This window comes from Enoplosus armatus, chromosome 14 (assembly GCF_043641665.1).
Source record: "Enoplosus armatus isolate fEnoArm2 chromosome 14, fEnoArm2.hap1, whole genome shotgun sequence".
NCBI classification, from domain to species: Eukaryota; Metazoa; Chordata; class Actinopteri; order Centrarchiformes; family Enoplosidae; genus Enoplosus; species Enoplosus armatus.
The window spans coordinates 3,587,063-3,600,787 of NC_092193.1; the positions used below are offsets into that span (position 1 = coordinate 3,587,063).

Genomic DNA, 13,725 nt, shown 5'->3' on the forward strand with positions numbered 1-13,725 from the left:
AAAATGTGTCTTTATCAGCAAAAACAAGTGACAAATGACATTTCAGTTTATCAGTTTAGAAAGAGAAAATCTAGTATTGATATTAAGTGATATTACATTACATACATGTTTTTATAACGTGTCTAAAATTAAAAGTAGGATATTTTCTAGTTAATACAGGAACAATAATTTCAGTTTCAACAGAAAAACATGATTCAAGTTTGCAATAATATAAATTGGATGTCACTGAGTTGTCAATTTTCATATCAGTTTTTGATATTTTTCGGTGCTGTTCTATGATCAGCCATATGTTTACAGACCGGAGTAATGTTGCCATCTACTGGCTGAAACCAACAACACTTTAAAAAGCAGACATGCAACAGGATCGATTTATCCTAACACTCAGGCTCATATTACATTTTATTTTAAGCGTTTGTTTTAACAACAATAAATGTGTAGAATAAGTCTAAATATCTGTCTCAGTGACATTAGCAACAGTAAGCATTAAAGAGCGGAAAGGTCATCACTAACACCAGACTCAATAGGAAAATAAAGACTTTTTCCAATTCTACAAGCATGTTAATGTGCCATAAACAATGAAAGAACACTCTTACTCCTAAAGAATGCTGTATATCCCTGAACATAACAAGGCAGCATTTCAAAGACTGTCCCATATGTCAATACTAAATTCCTTCATTTTTAACTCTTAGGAAGACAATACAAGAAATTAATGTATAATTACAAACGTTCTATATTAAAAGAGCTTGGAAAAGTACAGTTATGGTTAGAGAAGGTTTGTTTCAGTCTTTAACCAGGAAACAAAGCCTACATCTTCATCCGCATGACTGAATTAAAAATGAGTACGTTTAAAGCTTCCAAAAGCATAAATGAATGCTTTCTTCGTATTATTTCATTCTGATATAAAGGTGTGTACAGTTCTGTGGTCGTACTGTAGGATCTGTTCTGTGCTTGCTGAATTCCTTTATTTAGATCTGACTCTGGCTGACCCCAGAACCACCATCTGTCCTCCTGCGTGCCAGGAGAGGTCGTACTGTTCAAACACTGCCCCTGCTGTTATCAAAGAGCACTGCTCTGCATGGCAAAGTCCCTCCCTTAATCTCTGACAGTGTGACGAAAAAGCACCTAGTTCAGCAAGAACCACAACTGAATGAGGTGTTTTTCGAGTGCTGTGTTTATGTATAATGCAAGAGTATGATATGCATAGGTTGCTCTGTGTATTTACTGCTTTGTAAATGGATAAAATTGAAATCACAGTTCAAATCTCCAGTTTTGGAGGTAAAAATGTTCCTCCTATTGTATCATTCGCTTCCTTTAAAAGAAGAAAACCAGTCCAAAAAACGAATAATGTATAACTTTTCATGTTGTTTTCCGTTTCCCCTCATGCATATTCTCATGTAGTGTAACACATTCATGTTGTTTATCATTTAGCTGCAATGTTTCAATTTCCCCATGGAACATTTCTGCTATCCATCATTTTGTTTGTGTCACGTTCGTCTTAATAACGGAGCTGTATGGCATCAGTTATTCTGGCCTGTGTCCCCCTCGCCCCACTGCGTACCCTCTCGTCCTTTCACCTCATCCTCCTCCTTCCTCCTCCTCCCTCCTCCTTCATCTCCTTGGCCTGTCCCGCGGTCAGAGGATGGAGGCACCAGATGGTCGAGCACCAGCAGCAGAAGGGGGACCCTAGGGGGGCACAAAGGCCTGACAGCAGGGAGCCAAATATGACCTGGACCAGACAGCTCTTTAGCACAAAATTAGCCTGGGATGAACGCGTAACACAATTACATGCTGATAATTCCATCAAAGAGGAATTTGGGCGTCCGTTGAGGGCGTTGCAGCTTAACTGGCCTAATTTGTAAAATTTCACAGCCCTTTCAGGCAAGTTTAAAAGTTAAAAAAATTCTTAAAGGTTAAGCTGCTATAACTTTTTTCTATAATGACAGCCTACATAAAATCATGAGTTAACACAAAACAGCTGAGGATATAATGATCTGACTGCTTTATTTCTTTCAGGGTAACTTCCACGATTAAAAGATCACCATCAAGATGTCTGCAGGAAATGTTTGTGTCTTACAACTGATAAACTTTAAAACTGACTTAATGAGGGCTGGTGTCCCTCAAAGGTTCCTGGCTCAGATGTGTTTGTTGTGTCAGAAGAGCCAAGCCCTCGTCCCAAAAACCTCCCCACAAATAACTCGATTGATTTACTCAACACTTGCTGTTAAATTGTCCGTAAAATGGATTCTCATCCGAACAGCATCTGAGAAATGTTGCTGCACGATGATACAGTGCTAATACATCAGCGTTCAAAAAACTAAGTCGACATCTTGGTGGAATCTCATAAATAAAGGTAATACATAATATACATTATTACATACACACATCATAATTAATGGTTATGCATTTAATATTGTCTCCTATTTGAGAGAAGGTTATGCCAAATAAGGTTTGAGAGGTTCAAATCCTAGTGAAAGGAGTAACTGTCCAACATGCACCACAAGAGGTCACTACTGATTCAAATTTGATGCTTTGTCAAACACAAATGTCGTGTCTGACGGGAGGATATTTATATTTAAACTTCAGTTGTTTAGCTGGTGCCCTAACTTAATCCAGTGTGAGTGTTTTAGGGCTTATGAAACCAGTGCTGCAAGATTTACAGACAGCTCTCTCTCTCTGTGCTCAGAGAGCTCAGCAGATTTGTTCAAATGTAACCTCGTCTGCAACTCCCCTTGGACTTCCTCAGGACCTTCTACTACTCACATCTTCCAAACAGTTTGTTTTTTTCTTTTATATGATTCAAATGAAGCAAAAGTTATGATCACACAAATACTATAAGATATATGTAAGATGTTAGTGACTGTTCCTGAGGTTATTCAGTTTGACTTTTAGATTTTACTGATTGCAACTAGCTGTTGTTTCCTGACACCTACTGACGTTTTAAAGTAAACCCGACAGTTTGAAAATGCAAGTTTGTCTCTGTCCTTTTTTTGGAGTAACTCTGCTCTCACATGTCTCTAGTTTCACTGGATGGGGACCTGAATGTAACACATTACATGTACTGGGCAACATCCTGGTCAACAAAGCATATGAAATAGTCCCAAATGGGTAACTTATGATCCAAACCACTTCAACTTTCATGCATGATAATTAGTAGCATATTTTAATTGTGTACAAAAGAGCCCAAATACCACACCTGGTTGTCCTTGTATATGACAACTTCTATTCAAAATATCTTACATCTGGTGAGCGTCCACTTACTAACTTTTCCTGAGCTTTAGCTGCGTCTCATGGTCTTCCAAAGTGGATGGAGTTTGCATTTATCATATAGTTTGCACTTTGGAAAAACAAGTACTGTAAGTGGTGTTTGTTTAGACCAGCATTTCCTTACATGAATCTGTCTTACATTCTTTCTTGAACAATGTATTTTGCATTTGGTGTCACTGGTGTCTCATCTTGGAGTAAAACATTTCATAATTTGCGTCTCCTTGAGTTATTCTAAAGTCTGTCTTTAGGGAAATAAAAACCCTTCGATGTGACATAAAGGCCTGTGCTGTGATTTCGTGTCGGTTTGTTAAATGACTCATTTATTATTTTTCAACCCACCAGTGTGATTGCACATTTCCTCTGCGTTACCTTTTATGAAAACCACCATGAACAAGTGCTCATATTCTCCAAAGTTGAGGCTGTGTGCTCCGCTGTGACAGCTGCTGAGGCTGTGGTTGGTGGCCTGTGAGCGCTCCAGCTGTGTTAAGAGTTAAAATAGTCTCACAGCTGCATGCTGGCACTAAATGGCGGAGCGATCCTATTTAACCAGGGCCCATGTAAACCACACACACACTTTCCACATACTTGAAATTCAGTGGCTCTCTTCTCTTTTCATGTTCTCACTAAACCTTTTGTTACATCCCGTCTTGGCCTTATGGGCACTATAACCCACACTCTTCAATGAGGAGACGGAGCAGGGACATCTCACTGCACGCTGTAAAGTCTGTCTTCTTTGTTAGTCTTTCATTATGACAATCAAACCTTTTCTAAAAATGGAATTGGATGGAACCAAATGTGAAAACTGACATAGAACTCCTATTTTTTTTTTATGAAGTGTGATCCACCGGCTCAGGTGGATGTTTTAAACGGTATAGCCTGGTCCCTTTGGTGCAGACGTGTTCAGCGGTACATCCATGTGGTCCATGTGTGTACCGGAGCAGCTGTTCCTAAAAGCTCCCCGCATGGATTTCAACTGCTTTTCATTTGGGGGTTTGGTTCAGTTTCAGACCTGAAATAGGAAAGGAGCAGGTGCAGAAGAAGCCCGGTGGCTTTTAACAAGTGATGATGTATCATTAAGTGCAGTAATAAAAATATATATATCGTTGCTTAGCAAAAATAAGTGTAGCCTATGAAGGAAATATGCACGCTCATAAGAGCTACCTCCCGGGACTTGTGAAGACTTAAATTGCTTATAAAGTAATTCCCTGTTAGAAATCCTAATTCCAACCTTAAATCTGAACATTAAACCAGTCCAAAATGGGACCAAGACAAATGTCTTCACTGCTTACTTTCTAACTTTCTATTCTTGTGAGGACACATTTATCTGATGCAGTGGCTGCAATCTGCGTTGTTTCCAATCAATGTATTGATTTTAATATTATTTACCACTGCTGTCCTCTGTGTGAGTGCAACATTGCTTCCCTGCGCGCCAAACCATACCTATCCTGACCACAGCGGGGGGACAGACTGCAGCTGCGGCCTTCCCCGCACCTCTGATGCCTCCAAATTCAGCTCGTAAACTGCAGCCTCGAAAGCTTTTTACCTAAATCAGAAAAAGGTATTAAATACTCGCTATGAATTATGCCTTTCTTTGATGTTCCACCTGCATAGGGACATATTTTTGGCTTTTTCAATAAGCAGAAAGATTTTATTTAATCCCTTATTGAGGTTGACACAATGTTTGACAACAATTCAAGGTGTGGGAAGGAAATGTGGTGACGGCTTCACTGACTTTTGTTTATGATCTCTGAAGTATTTATAGAAACTTAATCCAACAAAGTGAAACTTAGGCATAATACAGAACTGGTTGGGTAAGCAGAGCTACTTAATGCTGCAGCAACAAAAGGACAACAGACTGCACATCTGCCATGTAGCCTAAAGGATGTGTTCATTAATTCATATCCTAAAGTAGCTGTTAATCTATTTAGGCTTCATTGCCTTTTCTGTAGCCATCTGATTCAACTCTTAGCTAAACACTGGCTGCAGCTGTTCTCTCTTTAGCACTAAGGGACAGTGTCTCCCGTAAAAATAGGCTACGCAGATTGAGACAACTACAAATTAAACTGAGATTAGAGATACAACCATTAATAATTCACAGATTCCCTGGAATAGAATATAGGCTACTAATATATATATATATATGTATTATTAATAATATATTACTCTCTTACCCTTACAAGCCACACATCTTTATTTTTATATTCCAGCCATTCATTACACCCCGTCGTCAAGAGGTTATAAAGTTTTCAGCTCGACAAACATGGCAAAAATGTGAAGGACGCCTTTTCATTTTCACCCTGCTTGACAGAGTTTCTGGGAACAAAACAGAGCAATGATTGGTGACCAGGTGTTAGGCTGCTCTTGTTTTTTACTTGAATTTGGTCACCAAACAATCATTCAGGACTCTTCATGCTCTTTATGACTCTGGAACACAACATTCCCGAAAGCACTTGAAGGCAACACATGACCGGGCATTAGCTCAGCAGAGAGGGAGAGAGAGAGGGAGAGAGAGAGAGGGAGAGAGAGAGAGGGATCGGGATCGAGGGAGCGAAGGAAGGAGAGAGAGAAGCTAAACAGGTGGTCTGAAAACACACAGAAAACAATGTCGCCCGGCGGGGAGAAGCGGAAAGACCTTTAGTCCCCGCTTTTCTAAAGGAATACAGGGGCAGCCGCGGAGCCGAGCAAACAAAAACCCATGCTCCTTTTTTTTATTTCCACACGGACTTCTCCTCCTCCTCGTCTCGGTTTTACTCCGAATCTGAGCAAGATCTCGGAGACTAAACCATGAAAGTCACGGTGTGTTTTGGCAGGACCCGGGTGGTGGTGCCGTGCGGGGATGGAAATATTAAAGTCCACACACTCATCCAGCAGGCTGTCATGAGATACAGGAAGGCTATCGCCAAGGTAAGCGGCGGATACTTTGTTTTCTTGCGGCTTTTGTTTTCCTGGAAACAATGTTGCTACGTCCGGGGGCTCTGCAGGCGCACTCAATATGGCGCAAACTTGGAATAAATGCATTGAAGAGGGGAAGGGTCGCCTGTTTCTGCCTCCTTATGCTCGTTTCGCGCAGTGTGTGTTCAGTAAATGAGCAGACGTGCGATGCATGTGCGTGTTTTTTTCGCCGTGTGTTGCTGGTTTCAAAGAAAGGCTCACCGCCATTGTGGTTCTTGTGTTTGTAAACCCACAAAACTTCCTCTGGGATTCGAACTGTGGCGCTGAACGAAGTGGTCCGCGGTTTGTCGCAGCTTTGAAGCACACAATAGGAGTTTCTTACACACGTATGCACAGACACACGTTTGTAGACTTAGTAACCCAGTTGTAAGACCTCGGGTCATGCCTCTGAAAGTTGCCAGAAGAGGTTAGCTTACTAGCGAGTTAGCAAGGAGCTGCAAAAGCAGGACTGCAGTCTGAGGCGTTCAGGCTTCAGTGCAGAGTCAGTGTAATTAGCAAGAGGAGAGTCATCAGTCTACACGCCGTTTTAATGCTTCTATCGCAGAGAAAGCCGTCAAAAGTTCCTTATTGTCCGACTTGTGGAGCGTTAGCTGGAGTAAGCAAGTGGAGACAGATGATGAGAGTTCAGGGTAACCGACGATGCGTCAAATGCAAGAGGAGGAAGAGCGAGAACACGGCCCGTTTGGATGAGTTCTGGTATATTATAGTCTGAAGACCTAAAAGCAGAATGTTCAGAGAAGAAGGCGCCTGCAGATGCATGGCTGTCTGACCGGGCACCAGGCCCTGCAGGATAGGGAGGGAAACTGCAGTGCCAAGCTGCAGTTGACGGGTGGAGGCATGGACCTGATGCATAAATCTTGGAGATTAAAGTGAACCTAAGAAAACTTGTAGCATGGTGTTGGGGTAGCAGCAGATAACCTTTTGAACTTGCTCTGTGATTTATGTGCAAGGATCTGTGGCCAGATCAGATAAGATGAGACTGGGGGTCTGGGGGTCTGGGGGGGGGGGGGCATTATAAACATGTTCTTTTCTTATATATTTTCCTCAGTCCTACAAGATGTGTTTATTTATTATTGTCGGCATCTACATCATAATAACTGTAGCTTTTAAGTCCAAATATTCTCTATGTGTCAAAGTCTGTCCACTATAATCTGAGTTTATATAATTCATCTCCACATTTAGGATTCAGACATTTTTGGGGGATTTGGAACTGTGATCACAGTAAATGACAGTCGGTAATAAATTCACAGTTGGTTATTGATTAATCCGGTTTATTGTCCAGCCTTTAAGGTACAATATGTTAGAGCAGCTACTCACGTTTCATAAATAATTGACGCTTTGCTCCTTCCATGTGCTAACTTTAAGGCAGTCTCTCTTTTTTTTTTTTGTAACAGTGAGCTAGAAGTCATACTGTATCCTCCTCTCCTTTGAATAATTCAGTGTGAGCAGGCCGAGGAGTGCAGGAGAATATCTCTGTGCAGCTGAGAGGCAGGTAAAGAGCTGCCAGCAGTGAACCCTGCTGAACTATCTCCACCCTGCTTGTATAAAGAAGATGCTAACTCTTCTTCGACTTTATGCAAATTGGGATTTTATTATTTTCTAATCTTGAAAGAGGGGAATATAAAGATTTTTGTTGCTTTCTGATTAAAAAAAAAAAAAGTCGAGTTATGTAACATGTACAGTAGCTACTGTAAAATGGTTTCATAGCTTGGAACTTTCGTTTTGATTTGAAAGAATTGAATGTGGGTGATTTGAAATGTCCATTACAAATCTAAATTATAATGATATAGACAGAATTCTCTATCACGTTATAGTGACATATTTCCTTTTCTGGCAATTCAATCAAGAAACTGTTCATAGATAAGAGATCAGGTGGATATTAGAACTGGGCGATAGTTGAATATTTTGATGACTGAAGATTGTGATATTAGAAAACAAGTACCTTGATCAATAAGTAACAATTTGGACAACATTTAATATATATTTCAACATTGCAGTAGACAATATTTAACTCTCCCTACTTCATAGGGTTTGCCTGGTGTCACAGATAGCTGTAGTATCTGCTTTTGAGGTTATTATCCCACTTTAGGAAAAAGCAAAGTCTGGAAAACCCAACTGTGCTGCTGTTTTGATGCAGAGGTTGAATAGTGTGGAAACGAGGACACACATTCAGTTCTCATTCTGTGTTCTCCCAAGCTTTGATCTGAAATACTACAAACTAAAATAAAAAAAAACCCCAGCGCTCCTCATGAACTCCCCACCCACAACAAAACATACTGCCGCAAAATCCAACGCCCGCGTCATTTAATCACCTCAGATCTGCATTTATTGCTCTCGTCCCGCCCTGCCTACACTTCCTCTGACCAAGGTTGGGCATTTTTCATGACTTATGGCTAGCGAGTGGTGTTGAAGATCGCAGCTCTTTTTTTGTCGTCCTGCCTTAATAAGAGGCCCAAATTCAGGTTGGTTTTCTTGCTTTAGTGCTTCTATGGACCTTCTTGTAACTTCCCCTGTCATTAGAGAGGAATGCTTCCTGCATAGAAGGAAAAAAATAGTCCACTTCTGAGGGCCTTAAGCCATCTCATAACTTTGGAATTAGAAAGACGAGGACACTGAGATGACTGTTCAGACACTGTTTGTACACCCTCACACAGAAATCTCACTGGACGTGAGAGAGGGAACAGTTTCACCAGCTTCAAAATCTCTGAATGTCTTGAGAAGTAAAACAGTGTCACATTATCCTCCACTCCCCTTTTTCCTTCCACAGATCATAGGGTAGATTCTCACTAATGTTCACCCATTTGACTAAGTGTGGCAAGCGTTTAAAATGACACCCTTGACTGGAAAACCGTCTGGTGGTTTAATGCTCCAAACCCTCAAGTGACAGAAGCATTGACTTGTCAGAACCATTTGCCTCTTTTTGACTTTTCCGAATGTTCTTAAGCCTCCGGGGGGATATCTGGTGTCGGGGTTGTTGTGTCCACACCAGCACATGGCAGATTTCCATTCACAGCTTCACACTGGTGGAGTTTCCTCCGGTTGAGTCGAGGCTATTGTCTACACACTTGACCGTTGAGGCAGACAGACTTAACGTGACTTTGTCCTGTCGCAGACAATAGGAACAGGTGTCTGCTGTTGGTCTGGTTAAGTAAGTGGTTTTCTTCAGAATGATGCTTTTGAACATAGGGCTGTGTTGTGCTTAATTAATCCAAATGTTGGGTTCTGATGAACCCATTAGGGCTGCAACACATGTTCATTTTCATTATTGACTTTCAGTATTTTTCCATAATTTGGTTGTTTAATATAAAAAAAAAAGTCAAATAATGTGAAAAATGGCCATCACTAGTCCCCAGAAGCCGAAATGGTCTCTTCAAAATGCTGTTTGTTTTCTGACCAACAGCCCGAAATCCAAAAGTATGCAATTTACAGTTGGAAAAAAAAAAGAAATGAGATTCTCACATTTGAGTAGCTGAAATCAGCTAACTCTGACATTTTTGGTCGATGAATTACATAAAATTATATGACAACCCTCTAATCATACCAGGCTTAAGATCAATGCTAACTTTTGGTAACCACTCATGTTGAAATTGCCAAAGTTTCAGGATGATTGGATGCTCTCTGCAGTAAGGTTTTTTTTGTTTTTTTGAATATTTCCATCAGGTTAATGGGTGTTTTTACCTCGGAATCTGGTAGAAAAGTGTACATTTACAGAAAGAGATGAAGTCAAGGGCAGATGACATGGGAAAATGTGTTTAGATCATGTGTCAAACTTGAAATTTCACAGGTTGGATAAAAACAATACTAACAATAATCCAAAGACAACCAAACTTTAGCTCAGAAAATCACCAAATTTAAGCAGTACTGTGGTTGACTGACTCCAATCTGTCAGCCAGTTTTTCATCTTTTCCTCATGTCTAAGATGTTATTCAATTAATTTCATATATTACTGTTATTAATTAGGGTGCAGGAGCCTTTGATGGTGGACAGCGCCGGGAGATGAGCAGTCCTACATGCTGTGAGAGTTAACTGCTGCTGTTGCGGTGGCACAGATTAACATGTTCGCCACCAGAAATGTGCCACATCTTCAAAGAAAAAGCTCCCACGTTTGATGTCGACCCCATTTTGTTCAAAAGAGCGACATAACTGCAAGCATGAAAGGGACATTAAACTCAATATGATAAAGAAGAAGGATCATAGTGTCATGTGTCCAAGAGTGCGCAAAAGTGTCAGGGCCAATGGGTGTCGAGCGTTCACACTGACAGAATTAGAGGTCTGCTTTTCTACGGGTGTTTTCACATTGAGTCCTTACCTCAAACGCCATTGACTTTTAGTTATTTCTCATTTTCATTACGGCTGGAGCTAAAGAAACTTCAAATGTAATCGCACCATTACATTGTTAGTGTAGGTGCAGTGGATCTACCTCATGTCAGGTCGTAAGCCCAAATACTTTTACAGTTCGTCTGTTTGATCCTCATGTCACCAGGCTGTACCAGCCAGGGGTTCCAGCTTCCAAAACGGGCACAGTGCAGGATTAAAAGCTTCACTGATGATCCCCGGGCCGCTGACTTTGCCCTTGACCAAACTACTGTGAAAAATGTCCTAAAACATGACCTGGCACAGCGTTTCATTTCCTAAAGGAGTCAGTTAAAGACACACCGCAATGAACTGAAGAAAATGAGCCACGTGAGGCTAAATATCACAATGGTTTCTTATATGCTTTAAAAACAGATACATAAACATTCAAAGGTTCACCCTACCTCAAGAAGTTATATACAATTACTGACTTTCTATAAGAGGCTTTGAACAACAGGAAAGATGATTGCAGTCAGCAGCTGCAAAGTATATCATCTTCTTCCTTGAGACTTTCTACACGATTGTTGTTGTTTTTCTTTTTGCTATTTGATGATGCTGGCATTACTGCGTTTCCCACAGTGCAGCTTTGCAGTGCTGTGCATTTTGGATGACTGTTTTTCTTTTCTTTTTTTTTTTTTTTTTTTACAACTCTTTAACGAGAATTTACATAAGTGATCTGTCATCCTTACTGGTGTTTGACATGATGATGTTGACATGTGATAATAAAAAAAAACAAAACACCACTTTTGTCACTTGCCAGCGGGTTTTCCCAGAGGGGGGGTGAACATGGTGCGCAGTCATTAGCAGGGCAGAGCAGCTGTGTGAGAGATGTAAAGTAGGAGGCTGTAAAATGCTGACTGGGAAGTTCTCAAAGGGTGGGAAGACCAGTGCTCTCCTTTTTGAAGTTCATTTACATTTTAGAAGTTGAGCTCATGCTGTTCTTCAGAACTGTTTACAGTAAGACTTACTGTTTAATATGATGACATTCCTCGAATTGTCAGTCATGAAAGGAAGCTGTGGGCAAGGGTCTGAGCATCAGCACCCTGACAGGAGATTAAGCAATATTTCTGCAAAGTTAGAATGTTACTGGAAACTTTCCAGGAAACCTTTTTATATAGTTGAATTTAAAGTCTACTGTAAGGGGTTTCCTGGGGCATTCTATAGATGCAGTGTCTTCCTTGAACTGAACGTAAGAACATCTTGACCAGGTTTGGGACCACGATAATTTGATTAACATAACTTGACTGACACTGACACAGCATTGGAAGGTAAATGTTCAAATGCTTTGTCACTTTAATAGTCAGCATTCAGAGATCTAGGTCTTGACTTGCAAATTGCTTATGAAGACCTGCCTTCACTGACTTGAGACTTGACTTGAGACTTGCTATAATGGGGCTGAAGACTTGATTTGAGCTTTGCGTGGATTATTAGCTGTACATAAAGACATGAAAGACATCTGTTGTGTGGAAAATCAGGCTAATCCCAAACTATCCGCACAGATGCTTTTGTAAATGATCCCTTGATTGAAAAAGAGCACGAGATAAAACTGTAAAGGTCGTTGCAAATTGAACTCTTGACTGTGGTGGGGGCGGGGGGCTGCCCAACAAAACCATAGTTAATGAGAGTCCAGATCATAAGACTTAATGACACAGAGAGCTTATGTCGTTTACAGAGTGCTATGAAAACAGATTACTTGAACCCTGGCATGGATCCAGTCAGCTGAGCATTGGCACCCCAACCATGTGCGCCAAAGCCACCTACGTATGGCGCTGCATCCTCCAGCAGGCCCTACAGACAAACAACGTAAGCCAGAGGCTGACTGACGGCAGCCTATTTTGGGTGATGGATGCTTCAAAAATGATCACCAGCACTTGAAGTTCTTTTGACGAGTGCATCACAGTGTGGTGTTTTGAGGTCAAGTCACTTTTTCCACCCCTTCGGTTCAGCTGTAGACTTTCTTCCATAAACAGAGGAAGCTCCTGAATGTAAACTGGTGCAGGGGAAAAAAGGATCAGGAAGCTCATAGAAAAGTTTTATATCTGCACTGCTCTGCTCTGGACACCATCGTTTATTTATGAAAGGGATTCTTAGCGAGTATTCCCAGAAGGGTGTTTATGGAAAACCAGGGTTGGACGCTGAGAAAGCTTCTGTGTTTTCAGGAGAATACAGTCATTGTAGAAGCACAAGTGTGAGTGAAATGATGATTTGACCTCAAGAAGATTTAATGACCTGGATGTTAGATGTGAGTCCTGTTGAAGTAGGGGTACACTTTATACTGAGTTCACTTCATTTCATTTTTCATTTCACCTCATTTCACTTAAATACTGTAAATGTGTATATTTTGTATTTTGTATTTCTTATTTTTATATTTTGTACAAACTTTTAGTTCTAAATTATGCTACTTTCTACTCTTGAATGGGAGCACCGGTACTGTACAATTTCCCCCCGGGGATCAATAAAGTATTTCTGATTTCTGATTTTTTCTGACATCTGGCATGAAATGAAAACACCAGTCCATGTTATTGAAGTTATTAGCAATTTGAGTGATTGCGTACAGAAGAGTGTCATTACTTGTGTTGAGAACACTGCGTTGCATTCATCTTTTTCAAACCTTGTTAAGTCAGCTCAGGTTGAATTTACTCAGGAGTTTAGTGGTTAGAGCCACGGCAACATTTAAATAGTCTCAACTGATCGTTATACTGAGCTGGCCAGGCATAAATGGGTAGTTATCAACTTTCTCCCATAATACACATGGAGGTTGCAAAGCCCAGACATTGTTTCCTAGTGTCTGCTCAAAGGAACAATGTCCTCTTTGGACTCTAAGTCCTCTGGCCATTTTATGTCAGCAGCACAAGTATGGAAAAGCTGTTACCTTTCAGTTGCCTTTTCTAGGTCAAAAACCTGAATCTATTAGGGAAAAAGTCAGTCTGACACTCTTTCATACTGAACCACACTGGCTTTGCTTCATAGTGCAGCCTGGCTGGCAAACGCAGACCATCAGAACTCAAATCCTTTACTTAATGATACGGCTGGAACTTTTTTCCAGCCAATTTTTTGGCATTTTTAAAAATGTCATGAACTAAATTGTTGCCATTTCAATTCAATTTTATCTGGAAGAGAAAAAATGGTGAACAGTAATTACCTATAACTCCGTAG

The 13,725-nt window shown here is 40.6% G+C and overlaps 1 protein-coding gene across 4 annotated transcripts in view; it reads left to right on the top strand.

Moving 5' to 3' along the window:
* Nucleotides 1–6,048: 6,048 nt before the first annotated feature.
* pard3ab (par-3 family cell polarity regulator alpha, b) overlaps nt 6,049–13,725 on the top strand; it is a 208,257-nt gene continuing 200,580 nt past the window's right edge. For all 4 annotated transcript variants that reach the window (XM_070919593.1, XM_070919592.1, XM_070919594.1 and 1 more), the window contains exon 1: nt 6,049–6,168. In XM_070919593.1, coding sequence (XP_070775694.1) covers nt 6,049–6,168 — 120 coding nt within the window. The remainder of the gene's footprint in view (nt 6,169–13,725) is intronic.